Raw genomic sequence first — 26899 nt, forward strand, 5'->3', positions numbered from 1 at the left:
ATGGGGTCTCAGGAGGCTTTTGGCTGTCCCTAATCTGACCTTCCATGAGGGTCCCATCATCCCAGCAGGAGCCTGACCGCAGCCGGAGCCCCATCAGCAGCACCTCTGCCACCTCCCCGTCCACGTGGGTCCCGCTGTGTCACACCCCCACCCATCTCCAGGACAATATCCCCCAGGAGGAGGTCCCCAGCCTGGAGGAAAGGGCTGTGGAAGAAGACAAAACCATCGCCGCTTTCGCAATTCTGCTGCGGTGTGAAATATTTGCGTCATCTGGTTTTAACCTCCAGCCATCTGGTCTGGGGATGCCTTTCTCGGGGGAGCAAGGGGCTCCTCTGCGGTCCATGATCTCTGTTATTCATAGGGTGCAAACCTACCCTTGCCTCTTCTTGTGAGAGAGCAGTTTCCATGGTCCTTCCTGACTCCCTCGCTAGGTTTTCAGAGCCGAGGTTTTGGACAGGTTAGTGCTCACCGGACTCAGCCCCTTTCATGTACCTCTTTGGAGGAGCAGAAATAGGAGGTGGTTAGCTTGGTAGGGAGGGTTGCAGAGATTTCCCCGACATAAAACCATGGTATAGACATTTTTTGATTGAAATAATTCTGATTTCTACTGTCTCATTGTAAAACCTGATTTAAATGTCGAGCTTCAGCAGGCTGTAAAGGCTGGACACAGCACAGAGTGCTTGGAGGAGGAACCCATCCCACCCAAAAACTGCCAAGCACCTCCACCTCCACCCACTTTGGGAAGCCAGCACAGGAGATGATAGCTTTCAAGTCACCCAGAGGTTTCTTTCCCTGTCCCGCCACCCACTCTTCTCACCAGATGATAGAACGCATGACATCCCCCCGCGGGGGTTTGCATCCCACATGCCCCCAGCACCCACATGGAGCCGGGGCACCGCTGGCAGCGAGACAGGAGGAGCCGTCCAGAGAATACATGCACCCAACTGCCAGCACTGCCACCTCGTTCCCTGGCTGGACATGCCGTGAAATCCCCCTCCATCCCCTCCTTCCCAGGGCTGGCCAAGCAATGGGGGTTTTAAATCAAGTGAGGCTGTGAAACTGGGAACTTCCCTCCAGTCCCTCCTTTCGGGAGTGGGCTGTTAATGCCTACCCTGCCCAGGGCTGTGCCGTGCGTGGCTGAGCTGCCGTCTGTAGTAGCAGATGGAGCTGCGGGGGGAGCAGGGGCCTGTAAATCATCTGCCCTTCCAGGTTATAATCCCCCCCAAGTGATCCCGGCAGGAATTCAGGAATCTCTCGGCTTTTCCCTCTTCCTGCAGTTCCCAACCCCCAGACCCGTCTGGAGGAGCTCTGGGAGCAGAGCGCTGTGCCTCCAGCCCTCCTGCCAAAATCCCCGTCCTGCTGAGACCCATGCAGCACACGGCACGGCCGCCGGCACAGCAGCTCGGACCTCACGGTCCCTGGGGAGGTCAGGGGCCCGGTGTCAATGGTGGTGCCGGTGGCTCTGCATGGCTGTGGGGTGACGGGGCATCACGCACCAGCTGCATGGGGGAGCAGGACCATCAGCCACCCCACTGCTCTGGGGAGCACCTGGGGGGAGAATTCGGCCCCTGTCCTGTGCAGCTCTGCTGGGGACAGGGAGAGGGACCACAGGCTACCTGCATTCACCATCACATCCCGATAACGAGTTACCCCATTGCCTATGGCCAGCACCCCCAGCCCTGTGCCCAGCCAGGCGAGCCCTGCACCCTGCTGCCCACATCCCTCCCTGCCCGCATCCCTCCCTGCCAGCCCGGCGGGCTGTGGCGTGCCCAGCATTGCCCAGTCCCATGCAAACAGCAGCCCTGGCACTGCCGGGCTCCACGTCTCTTCTGCAGCGGGGATTCACCAGCATATCCCCAGGCAGCCGGGAAGGATGCAGGATGTGCTGGGGCATGGACATGGGATGTGTCAGCACATGGATTCAGGACGTGTCAGGACACGGCAGCAGGATGAATCAAGGTGCAGAGAGCGGCCTCTGGGGCTGGACCGAACCCCGCAGTGGCTTGTCATGGGCAGGAAAGCCAGCCCTCACCACAGCCACCACGATCCTGCCCGCGGGCTGGGCGTGCAGAGGGCTTGGAGCAGCCTTGGGCTCAGCCCTACGACCTCTGGGACCCCCAGGAGGCTGCTGCCTCGCACCCACTACCCCACGCAACCCCCAGCCCCCCCAGGGGCTCAGAGCCAGGCAGGGGCTGCCTTGGGGTCTCCAAAGAGAGTTTTCAGGATGAGGCCGCAGCAGGGACAGCCTCGGCAGCCCCTGGCCACAGAGGGGGAGCAGCCCAGGGGCACGGAGGGTTTGAGCCCCGAGCAGGGATGCTGGCTGGGGCTCCCGCTCCCCCAGGGGACCTGCCAGCCACAGCCGCCCAGCCCCTGGCCCTTGCCCAGTCCGGCACAGATTTTGCCGAGTTTGCACATTTTTGGCAGAGACAGAAGCTAGAAAACATCATCGGTGCCAAGGGGAGCCAAAGGCGAGGGGGACAGAGCCTTCCTCCCCCACAGCTCTCCTGTGGCCTTGGGAGGGCAGAGCCCTCCTCATCCTCCCAGGCACCTCAGGGCCATTACATAGAGCTGAGCTGTGCTCCTGGCCCTCTTAATTAACAAGCAATTAACTCAGGGTCAAGCTGGGCAGCAGCTGGTCCCACCTGTGGCAGCCCAGCCGAGCTGGGAGGGTGGCACGTCACCCGGGGCTGGATGGGGACGATGGGGGCTGGTGGCCAGCCCCGGGCACAGCGAGCTGGGGGACACCGGGAAGGGAACCACGGGGTAACGGTGTAGGGTGCATAGCCTGGCTTTGCTCCAGTATGGCCAAAAATTAAAAGCCTCCTTGTCCAGGCAGGCAGCCCACAGCAATCCCCTTTGCAGCCCCCTCTCCTCCGTCCAACGGCTCCTGCCGCACCGCACATCATTTGTCACTCCGACAGGTTCAAACAAACCCGGCTGGGATTAATTAGACTCCGTCTTCGTTTCCTCCAGCGCTTTGCAGGGGCCAGGCTGCGGAAGGCGGTGGGGAGGCAGCAGACAGGCAGGCTCTGGCAGGCAAGGACTGGCTAATAGGGCAGGGGGGAGAAGGCAAGCGGGGAACCCCCTGGGCCCCCCCCAAATCTCTGCCCCAGTGCTAACACAGTCGGGGCTGGATGCTGTCCCGGCCGACGGCAGGCCCCATCCCGGGAACACGAGGCCGCGGGCGGCTGTGCAGCGTGGCCGGATCCAGGACTAGACGGCTGCTGCCACCTCGTGCACAGAGGGCTGCTCCCACACACCCCCTCTTCCTCCCCAAATCCCCCCAAAAGATGGGCCCAAAAGCCCCCAAAGGCAGACGGGACCCCCGGGGAGGAGGACTGGATCCTGCCAGCGAGGAGAGAAACAGGCAACAACCACCAAGTAAAACCAGAGCCCCCCGATTTATTAGCAGTTTGTTCAACAGGACCTTACACCAGCACCCGGGAGCCTCTCCCAACATCCCCACGGAAGGGGAGAGAGGAGGTGCAGCCCCCCGCGGTCCCACGCACAGCAACAGGGGCTCCTGCTAAAATAACCAGGTGCGAAGCCCCGCTACCAGCGGGGCCCCTCCATCACCCAGGGTGAAACACTGCGTTCCCCCCCACTGCCCGGGCCCCGCTCTGGAGGCGAGGGCAGCATCCCAGGTACCACGTCCACCTCCGGCGGCAACCGCTGCCATCCCGCACCCTGCAGAGCAGCTCCATCCGAGGGGAAATTTGGGCCTTTATCCTGGTAAACCCACGATGGCTCAGTCTCGTTTGCCAGCCCCGGCAGCAAAACCCAGGGGACACGGCAGGGCGCGGGAGAGGCAGAGCCGGGGCTGCAGCTCTGTACGGCACCACCGGTATAAAGACACAACGCCGGCCGGGAAACCGTCCCCCATTTCCCCACTGACCTTCGTCCACATCACATGTAACAACCAAAGAGACCACGTAAAACCCTCGGGGTTTAGGTACAAATTCTGGCACCGAAGAAAAACAACCCCCTGCAAAACGGGAACCAAACCAACCCCACCCCCCACCCCAACATTATTAAAATACTTTCGCTTTTAATATTCAAGAGGTTTGAAGTTTCAGCAGCCTTCCAATTGCCGTTATCCCAACGTCCACCCTGTCCCCGAGGGCCGGCTCTCCTCCATGCCAGGGGACGCCGGACACCGCTCGGCTTTACCACAGGAAACACCACGCGTGTACAAGATCGCAGGGTGGGCTTGGGGGGACAGGAGCGCACCGGGGAGCGTGCCGGGGCAGCACACCAGGGTCAGCACACCGGCCCCTTCTCCTGCTCGGTCACGGTCCCACCACGCTGCCCACGGAGGGGGAGCAAGAGGTTGAGGAGCTTGAAAATGAACGGAGATGACAAAAGAAATCATTCCCGAGTCTTTGAAAGAAAAATCCGTCTTGTTCGCAGCTTTTCCAAGTAGGTGTTGGGGGAATCCAGCAAACTCTCCTGTTTCCTGCCACGGGGCTGATGGCAGGAATGGGTCTGGGTCCCTCTGTGCTTTGGGTCTCCACCAGCTCCGTTCCTCTGCTCCAGCTCAGCAAAGTCACCTCCAGCGTGCCCAGAGCAGCTCCTCCACCCTCGGACCAGGAGGTGAGGGACGGCTCTGCTGCAGCCCTCAGGCCCAGGGGAGTTGGAGCCCATTTTGGGCAAAGAAAGGGGGAATTTGTGCCACTTCCCCATGTCGGAGTGGGGCAGGAAGGGACCTCACCGACAGGCCCAGAAATTAAAAGGGAAAAATAAAAGGAAAGAGAAATGGGTATGGGGTATGCAGCGCAGGGATCGCAGAGTCAGGCCGCTGCTCGGGCAGCCTCCGGCACAGCCCTCCGCTCCTGGGGGTCCCCTCCAAGGCAGCGGCTGGGTATTGCTGAGGAAGGTCCCGCTGGGTGCAGGGGTCAGCCCCGCTCAGGTATTGCTGGGTGGGCAGCGGGCGGCAGCTACCTGGTGCTCTGCAGCTCCTCCCGCAGCCAGGTGGGCAGCGTCTGCCCCATTTTGTACAGGAGCTTAGAGAGCTCTATGTTGTGGTCCCTGTAATAGTCCCGCAGGAAGGCGCGCGACTGCAACGGGAGAACAGAAAGGAGGGTCAGGGGGACCAGCTCTGAGCCCACTGCCCCGACACAGCCCCCTGGCCCTGCTCAGGACTGTCCCAGGAGGCTTTCTGCATACTCACATCTGAATCCATCTCGGGGTACTTCCTTCCTTTGCTCTTTCCCAAGCATTTTGTTTTCCCTCCATCCAGAAGCTGACACCAGAATCCTTTCTTTGGATCGAACCTGTGAAGTGAGAGCTCTGCCTCACACCTCTTGTCCCCGCACACCTTCCACAGTCAAGCATGCTGCCCAACAAGCCCCGCTGCTGCCCAGCCCTGCACAGGGGCACTTCTCCACCTCTTTTTAATCCGCAGCCCAGCTAACATCTTGTTATCGACCCCCTGGTACAACAGGTTCCCCGTGCAGCCACACAGTAAGCAGCCCGCCAAGGTTCATTCATCACTGCATCGCCCTGCTGAGGGAGCAGGGGGGTTGATGTGGGTTTATTATTTTCTGAAGCACCTTCAGCCCTGGATGCCCTCAAGAGCCCCACAGCACCTGGGTGCAGACTCAGAGTGGCCACGTATATAGGCAAGCCCTGGGCAGAGGTAAATTATTATTTTTCTAGGAGCTCTGGAGGCTCCTGCTTCCCACGGTGGGCTTTAATGTCTGGAAGGCTCAGAGCAAGCTGACACTTGTGGAGGTGCCACACGGCCAGCACCAAGAGCTGCTCTCTGCAGTGTGTGCACAAGGAGCCGAGGTGCCAGGGCTCAGCACTGTCACATGTGGCACAAATGCATGCCTGAACTCTGCTCCAGGAGCCCAGAGCTGCTCCTGAGCTGCCCAGAGTGACATCACCATCCCTGGTGCGGTGTCTGGATAAGCACAGCAAAGCGGGGTGCTTGTTTGAACACTATTTCTGATTGCAGCTACCCCAGCGTAGGTTGCAGCAATGAGGAGCTGCTGTTCGGCCTCAGGTGAAACCCTGGTCTCATAAAAACCAGCAGCAGCTCTGCGGTGAGCCCTGGGGCTGGGGGCTGCCTCGGAACAGTGCTGGGTGTACCCAGGGGCAACCCACTGCACTGGGAGCAACAGCAGGTTGGAGGAAGGAGAAGCTTAGGGAAGGACTCACGCCAGGGTCTTGTGATAATCGATGAAGTTGGTCACGCCGAGAAATTTCTGGACCGTCTCCATCACTTTGGCAGGTTCTGTTCGGAGCAGCTTGCCATCCAGGACCAGGATCTGCAAGGAGCAAGGCAGGGTGGTGAGGTGCCACTGGCTCCCAGCCCTGCTCTCCTGGGATGCAACAACTCCTTCACCACACCTTTCGCCATCTTGGAGCCAAATTCGCCACCAGCCTGTGCAGGGTCCCCTTTTGAATGCTAACATGCCCCTCTGTTCGCTTACACTGGGTGTTGGAAAATGGAATACAAATAAAAGTCTGGGCCAGGATCCATCCAAGGCAACATCAGAGCTTCGGCGCAGCACTGCCCAACCCATGGCCAGCCAGGATTGCATTACAGCAATTACACCAGCAGCAGACAACTAATAGACTTTATAAGGTTAAGTGATGGTGGAAAAATCATTCAGGGACTGAGCCTGTAGACGGCCAGCAGCGCTCCACTGTGCGGGTCACAGCAGGGCTGGCATCCAGTCCCCATTTCCCCTGGAGGCAGCTTGAACCATGGGCAGCTTTGCCTGCTATTTTTGTCCTGCTTCGATGCCGTGGTGACACCAGTCAGGGCAGCCCCGTGGGGTTTTGTGGCCAAGAGTGCCCCTGCAGAGTCACCCACAGCCCTCCACCCTGCGGCTTCCTTTCAACCCTGCTTTGCCAGAGGACTGGTACAAGGACATCTTCGTGCATTATTCGTCACCAACCTCACACTACAAGGGTTTCCTTCTTCCACATCTCCCCTCTGGCCCTTCTCCAAGTACTTTTACTCTTTCCCCCATGGTTTTTAGCGTATAAGAAAAACAGCTCCCATGGGAGCACCCTCACAGCTGACTTTGGACCCAAGCTCTCTTCCTGCCACATCCTTGCTTGGGTAAGGGGGGCTCCCCAGGGTGCTGCCACTGTAGGAGTGGGGTGCTCCCATCCCTACCTGGTTGGCATGGTAGCTGTTCAGCCAGCGCTCGATGTGGGTGGCGTACCAGCCTGGCACCAGGCAGCGGTTCTGCAGGGTCCGGAGCTTCGGAGCAGCCTCGGGTCCAGCCGTTATCACCTCGTGGAAGGTGTATTTCAGGGCGACTGGGTCGTCATGAGCTCGCTGGTGCTGTCAGGCACGAGCGAGGCAGGTTTGTTCCTGGGGCAACCCAAATCCTGGGCTGCCCACCAGGCGCTGCAGCTCCCAGGCCGCCATGCCGTGTGCTCACATGTCTTGTTCAGCCAAAAAGTGCAGCGCTCACAGCCACCCCACCTCCCAAACCAAGCTGTCGGAGGGAAGCCCCTGGCCCAAGGGAAGGTGGAAGGGTCACACTGCCCCACGGGGCTGCCCAAGCCAGGGAAGAGGCAGAGGCAGGCAGCTCACCTGATACCAGGAGTAGGCTCGATCTGCAGGGTTGATGAGGATGGTGATGACTTTGGCCTTGGAGAGCAGGGCTGCGGCTCGCCGGGGAGCCACTTCTGAGTCAAAGTAGTTGGCACTTTTCTCGAAGTAGAAATCAGACGTGGTGTTGGAGGGGATGGGGAAGAACTCCATGTACCTGGGGGAGGCACAGCATGAGGCAGGCGGATGGGCACCACGAGATGTCCCTGGCAGCCCCCCTTGCAGGTGACATCTCAAACATTCTGTACCAAGCACTAACCCTGCAGAGTCCCCCCAGTCTGACATGCTGCCTGGGGCTCCACAATCCCCTCTGGCCATTCTGGAGGGCCAGGCCTCACCAGATTCCCCAGGGGGTAGCAGATGCACACAAGCCCAGCTTCTGCCAAGGGCACTTCTGAGTCCTGACAAGTGTCCTTTGCCTTATGGACAACATCTCAGGGATAAACCATGGTGGTATGATGGCCTGAAGGCACAGGGCAGAGCCCGTGTGGGATTCGTCCCACCCTGCAGCATCCAAGTGCCCCCTGCCAAGAGGCCGGCAGTTGCAAGGCTGACGGGAAACCCCACGGCACTACTGCTCCTGTTTCCGAAGGAACTGACGCTCCCAGCTTAGCCCCCGCAGCACGGAGACCTACCAGTCGATGCCCTTGTGATAGTTGTGACCGTTGAAGAACTGTATCTCCTCAAAGGTCTCTGAGCTGGGGTAGTTGCTGCTCAGGTCTGGGTGCATCCCCAAGAAGAGATAAAGGGCAGTTGTTCCTTTGGACAGACAGAAAGCGAGAGCTGACTTGGGTCAAACCTCCCTCTGGGCTCTGCTTCAGGGCAGGACAGCTGAGAGAGGCTTTTTGGGGGTGTGGGTGGGACCTGGCAAGCCTGCCAGCATGCTCACAGCACTGAGGGTGAAGGGAAGCACCTGTTTTTTGAGGCCCGATGATAAGAAGCTTTGGGAATCGGTCACAGGTCTTTTCTTTGGACCAAATGTCTTTGTGCCGTTTGTCTTCACAGGGATCCTGAAATACAGGGCGGGGAGGATTTATAGACAGGGCAACCTGGATGGGACCACACACCACTGCTCAGCCCCCTCCAGCCCGAGCAGACATGCAGGGAGACCATACTGCTCAGCAAGCAGGGGAAAGACTGGGGTTATTTCCAGCTCTACAGGGCAAACTCCTTCCTGGCACTGCACACAGAACCACAGAGAGGAGAAACACCCGCTGTTCCCCCCATTCCAGGCACAGGAGGTACCTGCCACAATGGGTCCTTCTCCTCGGAGAAGATCTGGAAGTATTTCTGTGCCAGCTGCACAGGTGGCAACGTCTGGAGCTTCAAGTTGGTCCAGGAGTTGAGGAAGCGGACCAGGTGCTTGAAGGTGTACAAGCCCAGGCGGTCGTTGCCATAATTGGACAGATGTGTCATGAAGATGCTGATCTGAAATGGAGAGGACAGAGCAGGGGTTAGCAGAGCCTCCCCTGGCAGCTGTCCCATGCAGATGGCTCACATCCTGGCTGAGGACATCAGGGACATCTCCCACGGCAGCGCTGGGAGACAGGACTGCAAGAGATGCCTGTCCGTCCGTCCTCAGGCAGCCAGATGGCAGTACTCACAGGGTTGAGGAGCACCGTCAGAAACAGTTCACCACCGTTGATGATTTTGTCCAGCTCACTGGAGCCACCGGGGTATTCGTTGTAGAAGATGGTGTGCGTGAAGAGGCCACAGGTTTGCCGGGGGAGTACCTGGGGCAAGAGAAAGGTATGGATGGAGCAGGTGGAGGAGCCAGGGCAATGAAACGGCCACACAGCCTCCTCCAGGCACCCAGGGCTGAGTCCCCTTCTCCTCCCCAATTAAAAAGGGGTCCTCAAGCCCTCAGAGGTCAGGATTAGCTCCACTGCCCCTCACCATCCTCGACTTGAATCCTGCTACCTACAAGGGATCTAGGTGGACAGACGGAGAAGCCAAAAATTGCCCTCACACGAGCTCCCCCATGCAGGATGAGCAGAGGGCACAGCCCCCTCAAATCAAAGCATCCGAGCTGCCCAGAAACCATCCACTGAGGTCCTGGGATTCGGTGGAGGAGGCAGAGGAGAGAAGCACCAGATATAAAGCCTGGCCACCTACCATGATGCCATTGTGGATGAAGCCACGGCGATAGCGAGCAGGTTTCAGGTGGGGGTACTCCTCCGTGCTCGTCACTTTGATTGACCAAACCTGCTTCCAAGCTTCGTACAACTGCACATGGACAGGGTACACGCCCGAGTGGTGGGGGGCCACAGCATACCCCATATCAGTGGGGATGCCATGCTCCTGCAGAGAAGAGAGCGGGGCGCGAGTGACTGTGAAGACCCCAAAACCACAACGTCCCAAACCAATCTCTGCCCAGCGGACTGCCTATTCCCAACTACAAATTGTCTATTTGTGCCTCTGGAGAGCAACCAGGGCAGGGTTGTGCCCACACATCCTCTCCTAACCAGGGCTGTCTCCATGAAAGGGAGCCCAGGAGCAGATGTGCTGGGTGGACACTCGCTCCTCTGCTTCACGTGGACCATCCTCATCCTTGCCATTTCTGCTGTCACCAACAAAACAACAGCAGCAAAGCTTTTCTGTGGAGAATGAGGAGATACATCTATACAGGACTATAAATTGGTTTATATCAGTAGATATAAAACAGCCTGGAAATTCTTAGCTTGACAACTGCCCGTCCCAAATAGGGATGGTCTGGTGTCTCTCTAATTAAGCACCTCAAATTATCAGACAATGAATTAAAGTTAGCCTGCAGATCCCTCTCTTAGGCCATAGGACCCAATTATTATTACCGGGTCTGGCTTTATTCGTTTGGATTCAAGACAGCTGTGAGAAAACCAGTCAATCACAACATGATCTGGTCTCAATGCTGGCTTTATCAGGGCCACATAAAGAGGATGGACAACCCCTTACCAAGCTGAAGGTCAGAGCCTGCCTTTATAAACCAAACATGTCCCAGACAGCTCGGCCTGCAGAGGGAGTTTCCATGAGCTGGAGCCTCCCAGCACACAGCCACCACTCCAGGATCCCACATCATTGCCCAGCACAACATCAGACTGTGCCAGGCTGAGCACCCGACCCGCATCCCCCTGGACTGGACCTCTGCATCCCCCATGGTGCCGGGCCAGTCGGGCATGGCTGCAATGCACAGATGATGTCTCCCCTCAAACAGGCACCAGGGCAGCTCGGTGCCACAGCAGCAAGTTGGCTGGAGCAGATAAATCCTTTTGCTCCAGGTACTAGCCTATAAATGGATTTACCTGCCCAGCTGCAATGTGGGGGACGTGACTTAATGTCACCAGGTCCCTTTGCTCCAGCAAGCAGAGACTGTCACCTGGGTCCCCCAGGAAGCCTCTTCGCCCCCCTTCTCCCGTCCTCCCCCCACCATGAGCACTCCCACCGGCGGCATCTTACTCACGACAGCGAATTTCTTGTTTAAGGTCATCTGCTCGGCAAGAACCGACTGGTTGTGGAAGAGGTGGGGCTGCATGTGGCTCCACATGTGGGGGAACCACCAGAACTCCCTCACGTAGGACAGCAGCAGGTCGTCGCCTTCGTCCTCAGCATCGGTACCTGCAGGCATGATGCTCACTGTCACCACCCGGCACACGGAGGCATGTGTGAGCAGCCGGGGCAGAGGGAGGGGGAGCCCCTCTCAGTGACTAAGTGATGGGGGGCAGCAGGGTGGGATGCCCAAGGACCCTCCTGCAGCCCCAACTTCAGCCTCTCTGAGCACTGGTTTGTGCCTCAACACCAGCCATATGGCACCAACACGCAAAGCGATGCCCTTGCCCTCCTCACCCGTGTGGAAGAATTTCCCTGAGTATCCCAGGTTGAAGGTGAAGTTCGGGATGTGGGTGCGCAGCTCGTTCTGCGTGTCGAACAGCGCCTGGGAGAGTGGGAGAGAAAGCAAGATGTCCTCAGCACGTGGCCATGGGGACAGCTGCCACACCAGGGTGAGGACCCATGGCCCTGAGAGCTTCGCAGAGGGGCTCACACGGGGCCAGGAAAGCTCATCCCTGGAGCATTCCAGAGCAGGTACAAGCACCCGGCCCCACACATCCTCTGCCCACCCAGCCAGGACATCACAGCCGCACCTTGACATCTTCCACCTTCATGCGTGTGCCCTCCTTGCCAACAAAGATGTCGTCAATGTCCACCAGAATGTAGCGGTCAAGGGGCAGGGAGAGCCTCTTGCCCGTCAGGAAGGAGACAGAGTCCACGAAGACGAGCTTGTGCAGCCAGAAGTTGAGGTTGTTGCCAAAAAGCACCCTCTGGATGCCGTCGTGAAGGCCCAGGTCCTGCATCACGGTGGTGTGCAGTGCTGCATCCACGCTCATGTGCGGGATGGACTCGGCTGACTTGGTCTTAGCCAGGAGGACCGGCTCGTAAGTGGAGTGGTTGGACTGGAAGACGGTCCAATCCTCCCCGGGGAGCACGCCTTTCTCCACCTCGCTGGGACGCGTGATATACAGCAGGGGTGACTTGGGGTTGATGCTGCAGTCCTTCAGCGCCAGGTTGGAGTGGAGGAAGAGGGGGAAGCCCTTCAGCTGGGCGCTCAGCAGGCTGTTCTCGTTGGCCTGCATGGGGGAAAACGGGGCTAAAGGAGACAGGACGCTGGGGACGAGTGCCCAGACTGGCTGTGCAGGCAGGGGGGACCATCAGTCATGGCAAGGGGGAAGGCGGCTCACTACCCCCCGAGATCCGAGTGCCGGGTCCCCCTCCTTCCTCTCCTGAGCATGGGGTGCCCTTGTCCCCCTCGCACACTCAATTCTGCTCACATCCAACATGCAAAGCCCCCTGGGGCTGCGAGCCCTAGGCAGGAGAAGGGCAGGGGGCTGCCGAGCAGAATACCTGCTTGTGCTTGTGGCGAACCCCAGCAAGGGTCACTGCTGGGAAACAGGATGCTAAAAGCAACTGGACTGATCCCAGAGGTGTGTTTTTACCCCCAAAACACCCAGGGGCCGCACAGCCCTTCCACAGGGAGAGGATTAAGATGGTGCCCTCTGCTAGAAGCCTGTGCCCCATGCCAGGCTGCAGGCTGGGTCCACACCAACTCAGGCTGCTTGCAGAAAGCAAGGGGAGGGCAAAGTCCCTGCAGGGCAGCAAGACCCCAGAGCCCCCCGCTTGCACCCAGCCTGGCCGTGGGGTCTCAGCTCGCCCTGCACACCCCCTTACCTTGAAGAAGCCAATGATGCCCACGCCATACTCCACACAATATTTGTCCAGTAGCTCCCGATTCCAGGCATCCAGGTTGACATACTTGAGGATGTTCTCGTAGATGATGAGTGCAAAGCGTCCCCGGTCCTTGTCGGTCAGCGTGGGCATGTCCCCCTTCCCCGGGGCAATCTCTGTCCTGTATTTGAAGCGGCTTGACTCCAAAATGGCCACGATCTCCTGGCCAAGCTGGGAGTAGAGACTCTCCACGAAGACCAACACCAAGGGGTCCGTGCGGGAGGAGTCGGCCACCTTGAGGGTCTTCAGCGGCAGCAAGCGGGAAGGGGCGACCTTAGGCTCATCACAGTCTGGCCCCACCACGTCCCCGGAGGGCTCCAAGCCCCTTTTCCACCCATATAAATAATACGCAGAGACGAAAACACTGAGCAGACAGAAGGCAAAGAGCAGGAGCAACACCACCTGCGGAGAGAGCTGCCGGATACCCCGCCGGGCCCTGGCCAGCACAGTCATCCTTGCATCCGCAGGGCGAGGTGGGGCCCCTCTCCCCTGCCCGCCCCCTCCCCTCGGGAGCCCCGGGGAGGGGAAGAAGCAACCAACCAACCAAAAAAAAAATAGGCAAAATAAAATTGAATACTACTAATAAATTAAAATACTAGCAGGCCGCCTGTGCAGGCTCTCTCCCCTCCAGCAGTCCAGCGTCCCTCGCCGTCCGCTTCATGTCACCATGGCAGACGCACCGAGAGTCCCCTCGCCGAGCCGAAATCCCCGCGGTGGCGGCAGCGGCGGCAGCAGCGGCCCCATGGCCTCAGCAGGGCGAGGGGGCGGCGGGCGGCCTTGGCTCAGCTCGTGGCGGGCGGGTGGGCATGGCGGCTCCCCAAGGTGCCCCCGGTCCCCCGGCTCCACGCGGCGCCCTGCGAGAGAGAGGCAGGGTGAGCGGGGAGCGGACGGTGTCGGTACCAACGCCGTCGCTTTTATTTACGCCGCCGCGACAGCCCTGGCGGATGCCTCGTCGAGCTCGCCGGCATGCCGGAGCTTGCCGCGAGAGCACCGCGAGCTCCTGACGGTGCCGGGGATGGGGCGGGAGCGCAGCGCGCACGCGTGCCGTGGGATTCCGGCTGCGGCGTGTGCCTGGAGTGCAGCAGCATCACCGGGGTGCTACGGAGGGGAGACCCCGGCCCCCCGTGAGTCCCCATTGCACAAAGCAGCCAGAGAAACAGCCCCGCTCCTCCTGTTTGCCCAGCGGGAGCCAGGATGCAGTGAGGAGAATTGGGGTGTGGGGGTCCGAGCTCCCCATCGCCCAGCCCGGCTGGCAGGGAGGGACATGGGCAACTGGCCAACTGGGCGGCACGAGGCCGAGCTGGGAGCCGCCAGCCAAGGTCACCGAGACTGGCACGCAGGAGTGCCTACATGGAGCTGAAGAGACCTTGGGAATATTTTTTTCCCTTCCCTGTGAAAGAACTATTTGAAAAAAGAAAAGAAAGGAAAAAAAAGGGATGGGCACCACTTGCTGGGAAGTAAAGCCGCCCCGGCGGGGGGGACACTGATGTGGCCAGTGTGTTTAAGGAAAAAATAAACGTGTTGGCACAGTGGCTCACAGCACTGTCCCCAAACTCACCACCAGCGATGGGGACAAGGGCAGGAGTCCCTGCTCCTCCCCGGGAGAGCTCCCTGTGCCCCACTGGCACCGCAGCTGAGCGCCTGCCCTACAGACACCAGCCGGGCAAGTAACGGGATTAAACGTGGCTGGCTGAACGGTACCATGGATTAGAGGCTGGGGCTTGGCAGGGTAATCCTGTCATCCCTGCCCTTCCCTGCAGCGAGCCCCGCTCAGGCCCCGCTTCCCAACCCTGCCAGCATGGCACTGCTTTTCCCAGGTCCCCACACACGCCACAGCAGCCAGCCTCCATCGCTGTCTCCATCCACCGGCAACCCCCGCTGCTGGCCGTGCTGGGTACGGCAGAGCACCCGGTTTTATTTATTTGTAATTTATCTCTGTGCACATGGATGATCTCCAGGCAGGACCAAGAGAGGATGCACCTTCACTCCTTGGCCCCCCGAGATGTGTCCTGCCCCAACTCACTCTTTCCTCCCCTCCAGTGGGGCTGGGCCTTCAGCATCCCCAGGAGAACACTCCTGCTGGGGTATTGGAGCAGGGCACTTCTCCAGGTCCGAAGGGAGAAGCACACGGGGACATTGATTTTAGGGATGTGCCCGTGCAGAGGGAGGCTTCCCTGCCCGGGTACCATCCCTAGGGATGCGGAGAGCCAGGACCACATTTTCAAGCATCCTGGCCACGCCATCCCACTCTCCCTCCATTTCTTTCATCTTTTAGGAACGGTGGGTGCTGGCAGTTGCATTCCCATGGTGACGAGCAGGCAAGTGACAGCCAGCGGGTTTGATGCCAAGCCCTGGAGCCAGTGGCTGATGGGCAGGACCGCATGTCCATCCCCGCACCACCCTCCATGAGACAGAGCAGATGGGAATGGGGCCATGCACCTACATCACCTGCCATTTTCAAGGGGGCTTCATTAGTCCATCCTCTTCTAAGTGCTTTTAATTACAGTACTTAATGATCAGGCTTTGGAGACAGCATCTCCAGGCAGACGCCGGCTGACTCTCCCCTGGGAGGTAGGCTGCCACGTCAAAGCACGAAGGCAACACCTGCCCGGGCAGGGAGCCAGCACCGGACCCCCGGAGCAGCCAGGTGTGAGCCAGGACCAGGGCAGGCAGCATCCCGCCCCACAAACCCGCTGCCGAGGCAGAAAGCAGGCAGGAATCCTGCTCTGCCGGTTCGCTGCCGGAGAAAACCCTGCATGGGGAGGATGCTGAGAGGTTTGGGCTGATGCTGTGGGGTGGGGATGCTCTGGCTCAGGGTTTTCCCCACATGAGTGGGTGCTGGCTGCACGCTGCCCAGCAAACCCCTGCACATCCCCAGCAGCAGTGGGAGAGCTGACAGCTCCGTGCCAGAGAAGGAAGCAGGTTTAGGACCAAGAGCACAAACAATTTCTCGAGACCAACAGCTTTTCTAAAACAAAAAGGGAAACACAATGGTAAAATAGAAAAAAAAAAACAAGAGCTGGCAAGGTGACAGCCAGAGTCAAACTTCCTTTTAACCTGATTTTTAGAAGCTGCTCAGGTGCCTTTTAAAACCACAGTAGTTATTTAAAAGGCACCAGCTGGAAATGTCAGCCCGAGTCCAACACACAGACCTCAGGCCCCCAGAAACACCATACGGCGCTGGCGGGCTCCCATCACACAGACAGGTGCTCAGCCACAGCCACATGTCAAGGACCACAGGAGAAAGAGCCCTGGAAAATGCTGTTTTCTGGTGGGTTTCCGAGCAAAGCCGTGGCCCAGGCTCCACTGGAGAAGAGGCTCGGCAAGGAGGCTTAGCCACAGTGCTCTTAATCCGGCCGCCCTGACAAACACAATCAGCATCCGAGCAGCTTTCCTGGCACAACCGGGAGCCTGGAGCACCCGTGGGGCCGGATCTGATGCCGGGGCAGGCAGGGAGCACAATGGGTGGCCGGGGAAGCCCTTTACTATCAGCACTTCAAATCTGAGACAGCTGCAGGAGGAAGGGGAAAATGGTTTAAAAGCTTGTCTAAATCCACCCCCCGGTGTGGTTTTGGGGCTGTGGTTTCCCCCTGGCCAGAGTTATTGGCCACAAATGCTCCCCAGGGAACCTCTGTACCCCAGAAAAGCAGAGGTGCACTGGAGGGGATGAAAGGGGATGAAACCGCCTCCATCAGCGGCTTGCAGCGCTCTCCCTTTAACCTCCAGTGGGATTTTGCAGGGATGCAACGGGAGGATTAAATATAAGCAAGGAAGTGCAAGCAGACCCAGAGGAGAGAGGAGGGTCGGCAGTCCCAGCAGAGAACCACAGCAGAGTTTGATTTATCAGAGTGGGGGGTGTGCAATAGGTGCGGCCACAGGTGCAAGCAGTGAAGATCAGGCAGTTCACAAGTCCGAGCTGTCAGATAAATAAACTGCCCCAAGCCCAGGGTTGGGAGGTGAGCTCAAAACCACGGGTATGACATGGCAAGAAATTGCTCATGCATCTCTCTTGCACCACTTTGGAAAGGGCTGCAAGGGAGGAAGCAAGCATCCACCTTCATGGCAAAGAGACCCCAAGACCTTGCATGTGCAAGGACCCCAACCCCTGACTCTAGTAGCTCACAGACCCCCAAGATTCAACCCACAGAGATGGGGCCACATCCTAAACACCAGAGCCAGATAGGTCACCCCGCTCCTCTCCTGCCAGCACCCTTCGGATGGGCACCTCTGCTCCTCACTCCTCATCACCGCAGGGAGAGCCCCACCATGCTGGCATGGCTGGGTAATCACCTTGTCACCGCCCCAGCTCCACTTCTCCACGTAAGCCAGCCCTGGGGGTTAAGCCTGGATGGAGGAGGATTTAGAAGCAGGATGCTAAATTGCATCGCCCAGCTCAGCGATTTGCAATCGCTTCTGCTCGCTCCAACGCTTCCCTTCCAGTATCCGACCACCGAAGGGCACGCAGCTGGCTCAGTCCCACCGACGCGTCTGCTTCATCTCCCACTCGGACATTTGATGGCAAAAGGCTACTGGAAGATCTAAATTCGGCCATGCTGAGACCTAGGTCCCCAGTGAGGTGACAGTGCTCAGCCCACCATGCCTGCTGTCTCTCCCACACCTCATGCATCCTTGCCAGCATCCTCAGTGGTCACTACCTGGTGCCCTGCAGCCCCAGGAATCGCAGACTACCTATAAAGATGCACAAAAGGCAGCTGAATTATTATTAATAGGTTTAAGTTCCCTCTAGAAGGAATCCCCTTCACTCCACTGGTAATATTTAGAGGGCTGAAGATCTAAAACCACTGAGCTAAGCACCTCCTTAGAGAGGAGATTAATGCCACCACATTATTCAAGAGACAACTGCGAGCTTAAGACAGGGAAGCTTGCTTTGAAAATGAAAAAGTAACTGGCGTGAAAATCCTGCCTTTAAACACCTACCTCAGCACTGCTGCCTTTATCAACTGAATGGCAGCGACCCAAACTGCAACTGGAAATACCTGCAAGGAGTTGGAACCCAAAGAGTCATGGATGGAGGCACAAGCTGTACGGAGATCCAGCTGCCTCCTGCCAGGCTGCAAACCCAGGCTGTCAGGGCAGGGGAGAGGGATGGGGAGCAGACGGAAAGGGGAAAATGAGCAGAAGGACAGAAACGAGCAGAAACGAGCTCACCCCGACCACCCGCTCTCGCTAAGGCTGCCCGCGCACCACCGGTGCGGTTTTATAATGCCAGATAAGGAGCGTCTTAGCGGTAGATTACACGGGCTGCTTAAGCGCTTTGCAAACAGTAGTTACAACACATCAGGGAGAAAAACACCCTGCTGCTGGCAGGGGGACAGCCCCTGTGCCACTTTCCTCAGGACACCAGTGCCCAAAAGGTGCAAAATTAAAGAAGGGCAATGGCAGCCCCAGCAGCTACACGTGGGACAGGCAGGAACAGGCAGGGGCAGGCAGCCACTGGCACTGCTCCCACCCCAAACCCACCCAGCTCAGCTTCTTCCCTCCATGCAGAGGCTGGATAGGAGCAAACACAAGGGAATACCGGGAAAATTTATCCTCGATTTATTCAAGGTCTGGAGCACTTGCACGCCAGGAAGACTTCAGCAGGAAAATCCTCTCTTTTCCTCAGCACATTTTTTAAGATCTGATTTATAAAGCCTGACCAGAAATGAGCAGTCGGAGCATCCACCTGGATTGCTGCTGCTGAACCAAGTTTCCCCTCGACACCTCGCTCCCCTCTGAAAATAAACCTCTGGCTCCGGCTGCCCACCACCTGTGTAGAAAAGAAACAAAGACGAGTGATGAGCCCAGTGAAAGTGGTCAAAGATCTTCACTTTTAAAAAGTTATTTTTGGCCAAAGCACCTAGCTCTGGAAGAGACATTTTTCACCCAGAAAGCCCTGTTAGCACTTCAGTTTTACTGGAAAAGATAAAAGTAATATTTTTCTCAGGTTTTCTTCAAAAAAACAATCATGAAAATGGTTCTTTCCCTGCAGAGGGATGGAAAGGCAAGGTTCAATGTGAGGCAAATCGCTGCAAAGATTTGCTGAATTTTTAGGGGAGAAAAAACCCAAACAAAAAAAAACACTCAAGACCCCAAAGAACTGGGTGAAGTTTCTGGAAGCCCGTGATTAAAACTTTTTCAGTGGCAGAGCAGCTGGCAAGACTGACTGATGGGGCTTTTAAGACCAGCTTTAGCAAACCCCATGTCTTAACTCCACTCCCCAAGTGCTGCCCCTGCAAACCCATCTCCCAGCCCCTTCCCCAGCCCCAAGGTGCTGCAGCCCCCCAACAGCAAGGCTGTACAGAGGAACCCCCCGGGGACGTCACCCCATTTCTTATCCTTGAGGACCAGTGGCTGCCACCCCCATTTTTCCTCAGCACCCTGATCTGGAAGAGCACCCTGATCTCGAAAAGCACCTCTCCACACTCCCCCCCCCATCTCTCAACACCCACATGAAATCAGCCTCCTCCATAAACTAGGCCAGCAATTAGCAGCAGTCATTAGCTTTCCTATGCCCCAAGGATGCTGGGCTGGATAACCAACCCCCCAGCACCAATGGTCCCCAACACTGTCCCGACCAAACACCCCGACACCCCACAGCCAGGTTACGGTTCAGGCTGTGCCACTGCCTCCCCCCAAAAAAACCAGAGCCCTTCACAGGTGACTCCTCCTCACGGGTATTTTTTGCCCTTGAATCCTCGGGAACAGCCTCGCTCCAGAGAAAGCGGAGCTGGGGGAATTCTCCCAAACCTTAATTGAAAGAGGCGCTTAACGAGGAGAGTTTCTTTTGTCTGTTAATTGAAACAGGTTCTTACTGACAAAACTCTCCATGAATATTAAGTGGGTTCGCAGGGGGGGGAAAATCCACTCAATGAATCGGGTTTTCCTGCTTTGAAATGTGCCATGTCGGTTCCTGTGGCTCTCCAAGCGCCTGAGAGCCTTTCTGGATAAGCAGGGCCTGAATTCCAAGTATTTTAAAAAGAAAAAGGATGAGGGGAAAATAATCTCAAGTGAATTTTTACATTTTGCTGGAGCAGCAGCCTGTGCTCTCACCGACTGGTCGCACGAGGACTCCTACCCAAAAAAACACTGACTGAAAACCCCTCAACACCACCTTTTGCTGCCTCCAACACTTTGCTTGGCCAGATTTTCCCCACAGAGATGCTGGTCCTGCGGCAAGCGCGAGGGTGACACTTGATCATGGAGAGCAGCAATTCCCCCCCACGGCCATGGCAGCACTGCAAGCCCCAGGGGACAGGCCAGCTGCTTCGTTTTCTTGACAGCTTCCCATTACGGGGAATTTGAAGTCGGAGTCAGTAGGAGAGCAGGTCCACCCTGCCACAGAAGAACAGCCAGCTGTTCTGGGGAGCACAGGCTGCCCTGCTGAGTACTAACCTGGCCCCAAAACAGCACTTTTGCAAAGCAGCATCCATAAAACCACAGCATGAACCAGCTCATGGAGAGCAACTGACACCCCGGCACCCGCATTCAGGAGAAATCCCTGCAAGGATGGAGCATTGCACGAGCTGCCCCCTCCTCCCAGGGGCTCCCAAGGATGCTCCTGCCAGATTGCATCTATCCTGCCTGATGCCCTGACGCTTTGCTGAGCCGGAGCTGACCTCCACTTCCCTGCAGTCTGCCAGGACAGACCCCTCCAAGAGCCCAAAGCACCCAAGGGGCTGAGTGATCGCAGCCGGTATGGAATTAGAAGGTAAGCGCCTGCTGTGAGCATGAGCATGCTCCGGTGACGGCTCCTGGGCTGGCAGGTCCTTTGGGGAAGGGCCGGGCAGTGCACACTGACGCACGGGCGGGATGCTCCCGGGGCCAGCAGCTCCAAGGTCATGGCCGGGCCAGGCGGAGGTCAGATCTTTTCTTAGACCAACGGACACAGTTGGAAAAACTGACACGTTTTGAGCACGCAGGCATTCCTCAGGTCCAAGAGCACATCTGTTTTTTCCTAAAGGTATTAGTTAGGCTAATAAAAGACATTACCTCTGCACACAAACTTTGCCACCCTTAAAAAGTACCAGAGGCTGCAATCCTCACCAGCCCAGAGGACATGCAGAGAGCAGGAACAGGTGCAGAGTACAGGAGACACTTGCAAGATCTGTTTTGTTTTCACCCTCTAAGACACTGCTGGTAAAGCCCACGCTTGCCCCCAGCAAGCGCAGCATTGGGGCTGCTGGCACCCAAGCTGCCTCTTGCCTCCCCTATTTCCAGATCTGTGTCTGAGATTGCACGAACCAAGTGGCACGTCCACAGGAAGCCTGTTGCTTTAGTTTACCTGCTCCCAGGCTACAGCATCAGCCCTGTCCTCTCCTTCTCCTCTGCAGGGGCTCCAAGCAAAGCAAATGCTTGAGGAACCAACCTGTGATGCCCCACCTGCACCTCCATCCCAGCGCCGCACTGCCTGTCCCACGCACGCCAGCTCATGCTTTCAGCCGGTGAGAGCTAATAAACCACCGGTAACATCTGCTGCTTCACATCCCACCGGCCAGCTGAGCCAGGGGACCGCACCACTCCTGGCATCTCTACCTGGGGACGTTCCCCACTCAGGGGGGCTCCCATGTTCCCACCCAGCCATCGGGCAAAGCATCGCCATCCCGGGTACCACGCACAGCCTCCCTCCCTCCCAGCCTTGATCCCACTCTCCGATGTAAATCCATGAGGCCAGCAGTGCACCAGCACAGCCAAGGGATGGATCGAGGCTGGTGGAGGAGATATAAAATGGCCTGAGCCATACATTTAGACCTCAGGCATCGATAGCATTTTGCAGCTGTATTTCAGGATTGTGCCATTAACACTTCTTAACGCATCCCTTTTTTTTAAGCTGCTAACACTGCTTCAGGCTGCAAGCCCTGGGGCTGCTGGGCTGTATAAGGCTGTGAAGAAGCAGAGGGTGGTCAAAAGGGAAGTGGGATACTCAGCAAGATGCTGACAAGTAGCTGGAAGGCATTGGGTTTTGCCGAGGCCAAGGCCAAGGCACTGGAGGCAGAGCCAAGAGAGCAGCAGGCTACCCCCCAAGAAGCAGGGACACCCTGGGGTTTGTCATCTTTCCAGACGATACACAGAGCTGTCGGGGGAGATGCGCACCTCCCCATGTGGCAGAGGGAGCCTAGAGGGACACCCCTTGCTGTACATTCAACCCTCAACATGCTCAAGCCCAGAGAGACAGAAAACACTTCTTCCCGGCTTTACATCAGTGATGAGACTTCCACGATGCTTGGGGTTCCCTGCCAGAAGGGGGACAACAGGGCAGAGCCCCTGGGAGAGAGTCTCAGTCTCTCCAAGACAACCTGCATCTCCACAGTTTTGGACCAGACCGAACTCTGGGCATGCCCCTCACACAAATACCAGGACAGCTCCTCCCAGGATATCCCACATTTAGGGATCTCTTGACCTTCCTAAACCCCTCCAGGAAGGCTCATGCCACCTGAAGGTAGCACTGAGGATCTCGTCCCCTTCCCCAGGCAGAGGACTGCAGCAAGGTCCTGCTGCTTTTGGGGAGGACGCAGCAACCGAGGCGCTCCCAACCCCAGCCCCCTCATCACCCGGCCGGCAGTCACGTGCGGGATTTACGGCTCGATATTGATTCGTCTTCTGCAAGCTCTGCCATTACAGTCGGTGACTTTTGCAGGAAAACAACATGAATCATAAGCTACAGGCCGCCCTCTCCCCGCATCCGCGCTGTGTGACTCACCGAGCCCTTCCAGGGGTCCCGGTGCGAGGGCTGCCCTGCTCCTCCGCACCTGGGGACGGGCACAGAGGCGGGGTGCAGGGGGCACCATCTCCCATAGGCACTTGGGGACCGAGGTGTCACAGCCCCCAAGGTTTGTGAGGTCGTCTCCAAGAAAGCAGCATCACGATTTCTCTCCACCCGGGTCCTCCTTCCCCTGTTGCGGGCTCCAAAGCCACCGGCACGCACGTGACGATAGCACATTATAAAAATGCACAAAGCAATGCCACCACCTCGGCCAAAAACACCTAAGGAAGCCAGGGGCAGTCCTGAGGCCCTGAAGTGCCTTCAAGAGCAGGGCTGGAAACATGGGTGAGATAGAGTGGAACTCCAGCCCTCCGTGGCCACGAAGCAATCGTGATATATAGGAACTTAGTATCTTGCTTCTCTCTCTGCCTTAAGTCCTCACCTCACTCTAGCAGGCTCTACCTCAACAGCCAAAAATAAAAAAAACAACTCAATAAGGTACATCTAGGAGGTGAAATTCCACAAAATCCTTTTTAAGCAAAGCCCTCCACGACCCTGCCCCAGAGCATGAACAGCCAAGAGAGCAGCTCCACCTCCAGCACCTGGCCAGAAGCCCCGGAGACGGGATGCTCGGTGGGACCACAGCCCTCTGTCCCTAGCTCAGGCACCCAGAGATACCCCTAAAATCAAACCTGGTTATAAAAGACTGCAGGCGGAGAGGGGCAGGCGGTGCCAGTGACACTCTGCAGCAGGGACACACTCAGCTGTGCCATACTTCACCATGACATGCTACTGAACAAAATATTAATCATTCCCTCTTCGTTCCAGCCTAGTTTTTGACTTGTGAGGCGTCTTTTTTCTTCTGTTTAAATTACCACCAACAGCGCATTAAATATGTCCTGTTCTAGAGTACTGACAGTGCCGTACAGAAAGAAAAGGGGAAAAAAACCCAAAACAACCTATAATAAAAAGTCTGTTTGGCTGGGATGGGTTTTCCATCCCCACCCAAACACAACCAGACCAGACCCATCAGCTTCCCAAAGGCACAGGAAGCGGGAAAGGCTTCGTGTGCGTGAGCTTTACTGCCAGCATCTATGCCCTGTGCCGGCAGCTCCAGGTCGGAAGGGAGGAATTTGGGGGCTGCAGCCGGCGGGCTGTCACAGCATGCACCGGGGCCAGGCGAGGTGACCGTGCGGGAAGGCTTGGGGACCGGCAGGACGGGACCGCGGGAGGTCCTGGCTTCCCCGCACCCATACACAGATGCTCCAGGCATGGAGGGGTGTCGGGAAACATGAGCATCGCCATTCCTTTTGCCATCCTTGCTGAAAAGGAGCACTGACATGGGTGAAGGGAAGATGCTCGGCCATCCCGCCAGAGGCCAGTGAGGTTGGGGTTTTTTTCCTGCCATATAAAGCCCCGCACGTTTTTTCTATTGTTTAATTTCCTTCTTCTCCACCCACGGCAAGTTCACTTAGAAGCAAGGAACTTATTTCCTACTGAATTCGTCCTGGTTGTTTTATTTGGAAAAGGACGACTTCCTCGGCCACGGTCCCCATGCGCAGCCGAGCGGAGCAGGCACAGGGCCGCTTGCCTCCCCATCTGCGCCAGCCCAGCCCCGGTAAAAAACACTATCAAGATTAAAGTAACAAAGATGCTGCTTTGCTGCAGGAAGAGCTGCTGTTTCAAGGCTGTCGGTGACAAAGGGGCATTACAAGGCGCCGGCTTCCCAACCCTGCGAGCACCGGTAGCGGGAAGAAGACCAGCCCCAGGGTGTGCTGCAGCAGCAGCAGCCGGCTGGGACCGCGGGAAAGGAGAGCCCCGGCGTTGGGATGCGATGGCAGCGCTGGGAGCGAGCACCAGCCTCGATGGGAAGCAAAGCCTTCCAGGCGATGCCGAAAGGTGGCCAAGCTGGCGCGGCTTCTGCATCGCCGGGCATCAGGAGCTGCCCCCATAAGCAGGGGACAGCCTGCCTGTGCAGCGGTGGAGGCAAAAAACTAAAAGACTTGAGGGAAATAATAAATACACAGGTTATGCACGAGAGGCCCAGGAGTTCACCGGTGGCTGGGTAAATGCTCGGACCTCTTCCAGGAGGGGTGACAAGGTGCTTTACGGGGATCCCAGCCAGACCGGCCAAGCCCTGCCACGCAGAAGGCGCGCACCACCGAACCGGCTCTCGGCCGCACCGCCCCGATCTCCTTCAACCCCTTATTATTTTTAACTAACGCCACCCGCGCTCCTCCGGAGCGGGGACGCTTTAGGCCTGGCACCCCACGCCCTCGGTGCCCGCGCTGCAGCTCGGCCCCGACTTTCCCAGCGGCAGCCGGCGCCCCTGCCAGCTGCACCGCCGGTGCCCGACGCCGAGGTGGGATGCCCGGGCAGCGACGGGGCGAGGGCACCCCCCGACCACCCCTCCGGGCTTCGTGTCCTCCTCCAGAGCCCCCCCACCCCACGCCGTGCAGCGCACCGGAGGAGGGATGGGTGGGAAGATACGGGGAGGGGGATATGAGGCCCGATGGAGCCTCGGGGCGAGGTGGGCTCCGGCGCCGGACCCCTCGCTCCGCTCCGGGCAGGCCCCGCCGGACCCCCGGCCCCGACCGGCTCCTCCCGAGGGGGTCCGGGCACCGCGGGGGACCTTGCCGAGGGGATGGGAGGGAGGGCGCGGGGGAAGCCGCTGTGCCCGAGAGTTGGGGGGGGACGACACGGGGTCGGACGGCGAGAAGGGCGGCGGGGCCCGGTTCCCCCGCCCCAGCTCCCCGCCCCAGCCCGGCCCGGCGGCGGTGCAAAGGCCCGGCGGGTCCCGGCCCGCGCTCCCGCGGTCGCCCTTTGTCTGCGCCGCCTCCTCCTCCTCCTCCTCCCGCCCCGGTCAGCCCCTACCTGCCTGCCCGGCCGGGCCGGCGCCGCTCCGCCAGGCCGCCACCACCACCGCCGCCGCCGCCCGCGCCTCTCCGCTCGGCTCCGCTGGGCCCGGCCCCGCTCGGCGCGTCCCGCCCGCCGCCCCGGCCAGGCACCGCCTCCCCCTCCGCCCGGCACGGCCCGGGGAGCACCGCCTGCCCCGGGGAGGGCGCCGGGTGGCGGCAGAGACCGAAAACGGGGGGGGAGGAGGGGGGCGGGGGGCGTGTGTCCCCCCCCTTGCCCAGCACGGCTGCCTGGTCCTCAGCCCCCTGTAGACGAGAGCCCCGTCGGGGCACGGGGGATGATGCCGGGCGATCATCTCCCGACGGGAGGGCTCCTTCCATCCCCCCGGGGCCTGGGGCACCGGCGATGCTCTACCCGGCGATGCTCCCACCAGGTCCCTGCTCTCCACGGCTGTTCCCCCGCGGGGTGTCCCGAAGGATAAGGCCCAGGCAGCGGGTTTGGGGTGCCAGGCTGATGCCTCCCAGAAAGAGTCCTTTTGTCTTTCTCCCAGCGTGCGCGCAGACGCGCGTGCCCTTCGTGTCAGATTTTTGAAGCCAGTTAAGCCTGAGGTTGTCCCCATCCTCCTCCCCAGCCGCAGAACCCGGGTTTGATTTCGGAGCACGGGTACATCACATCGTTTCAGCTTTTCCGCCCTGACTCCAAGACAAGCTCAAGGTAGGCATCTGAGTCACAGGCTGGCTGCCCCTTGACCTGCAACGCACACACACAAAATTCCCTTCATTCCTCAGAGAGGGGAAAAACAAGCTTAACACGGCTCAGCAGCTTCGCTCCTGCCCCTGCCCTCCTCATGGAGGCTGCCGGGGGCTCTGCTGGCATGCGGAGACACGCTCCAGTCCAGGAGAAGGGAGCCCACGTTAATCGCCAGCAAGAGCCGCCCGGGCCCGCCTCACCGCCTGCGTGAGAAGGGATGCAGTGCGCGAAGAAGACCCCACCAGGTTTCGTGTCCAGCCCACCGGGATGAGGTGCGGCAGAAGGTCTGTTGGGTTTGGTTTTGGCAGCCTGCTCTGGGAGAGCTTCCGACTTAACGGGAGGCGAGGAAGCAATTTCAATCAAATGAAACAGGCAGATAAACAAACAAAAAGAAAAGAAGAAAGGAAGTCGTAGGGAAGGAGACACAAAGAATTGCATACAATTATGGCTGCAAATTTTCTAATGCACTCTGAAGCATTCATTGAAGTCAAAGACTTCTTATCCTTAAACATTTCAGTTCCCTCACAAGCCTTTTCTCTGAAGATCTCTGAATGTCTTGCATACGCCAAAGTTACTTGAAAGCTCAGAAAACAAAAAAGGGACAAACAGGAAGTTTTTCAACTGTGAACTGCTGTAAAGGGTATTAAAGGGATTTTTTTTTTCAGCCTTAAATGATTTGCAAACTCAGCCTGAAAATGTATCTCCACCGGGAACAGCTTTCTGAGGCCATGCTAACCTCCGTCAGAGTTTTAGCAGGGGAG

At 58.2% G+C, this 26899-nt stretch overlaps 1 protein-coding gene across 2 annotated transcripts; it reads right to left on the reverse strand.

Moving 5' to 3' along the window:
- Window positions 1-3382: 3382 nt before the first annotated feature.
- Window positions 3383-25526, reverse strand: NDST1 (N-deacetylase and N-sulfotransferase 1). Of its 2 annotated transcripts, none has more exons than XM_069772354.1 (15): window positions 25407-25526; window positions 12773-13683; window positions 11692-12174; window positions 11396-11483; window positions 11013-11167; window positions 9692-9877; window positions 9181-9309; window positions 8822-9004; window positions 8490-8586; window positions 8212-8335; window positions 7559-7733; window positions 7133-7303; window positions 6163-6272; window positions 5171-5273; window positions 3383-5057 (listed from the first exon to the last, which is right to left on the reverse strand). In XM_069772354.1, the coding sequence occupies exons 2-15, from the start codon at window positions 13280-13282 to the stop codon at window positions 4938-4940; spliced, it is 2634 nt and encodes an 877-aa protein (XP_069628455.1). In that variant the 5' UTR covers window positions 13283-13683; window positions 25407-25526; the 3' UTR covers window positions 3383-4937. The 2 variants fall into 2 exon arrangements, with proteins under 2 accessions (XP_069628455.1, XP_069628456.1); XM_069772355.1 differs by having other exon boundaries at window positions 25411-25427.
- Window positions 25527-26899: the final 1373 nt, after the last annotated feature.

The sequence above is a fragment of the Haliaeetus albicilla genome, chromosome 27, assembly GCF_947461875.1.
Source record: "Haliaeetus albicilla chromosome 27, bHalAlb1.1, whole genome shotgun sequence".
Taxonomy (NCBI): domain Eukaryota; kingdom Metazoa; phylum Chordata; class Aves; order Accipitriformes; family Accipitridae; genus Haliaeetus; species Haliaeetus albicilla.

Coding starts and splice junctions, on each gene's coding strand:
- NDST1 (XM_069772354.1), bottom strand. CDS start 13,282: ATGACTGTGCTGGCCAGGGCCCGGCGGGGTATCCGGCAGCTCTCTCCG. Junction 11,168..11,395: donor AGGGAAATTCTTCCACACGG/GTGAGGAGGGCA, acceptor TCATGCCTGCAG/GTACCGATGCTGAGGACGAA. Junction 8,336..8,489: donor CATCGGGCCTCAAAAAACAG/GTGCTTCCCTTC, acceptor GTCTGTCCAAAG/GAACAACTGCCCTTTATCTC.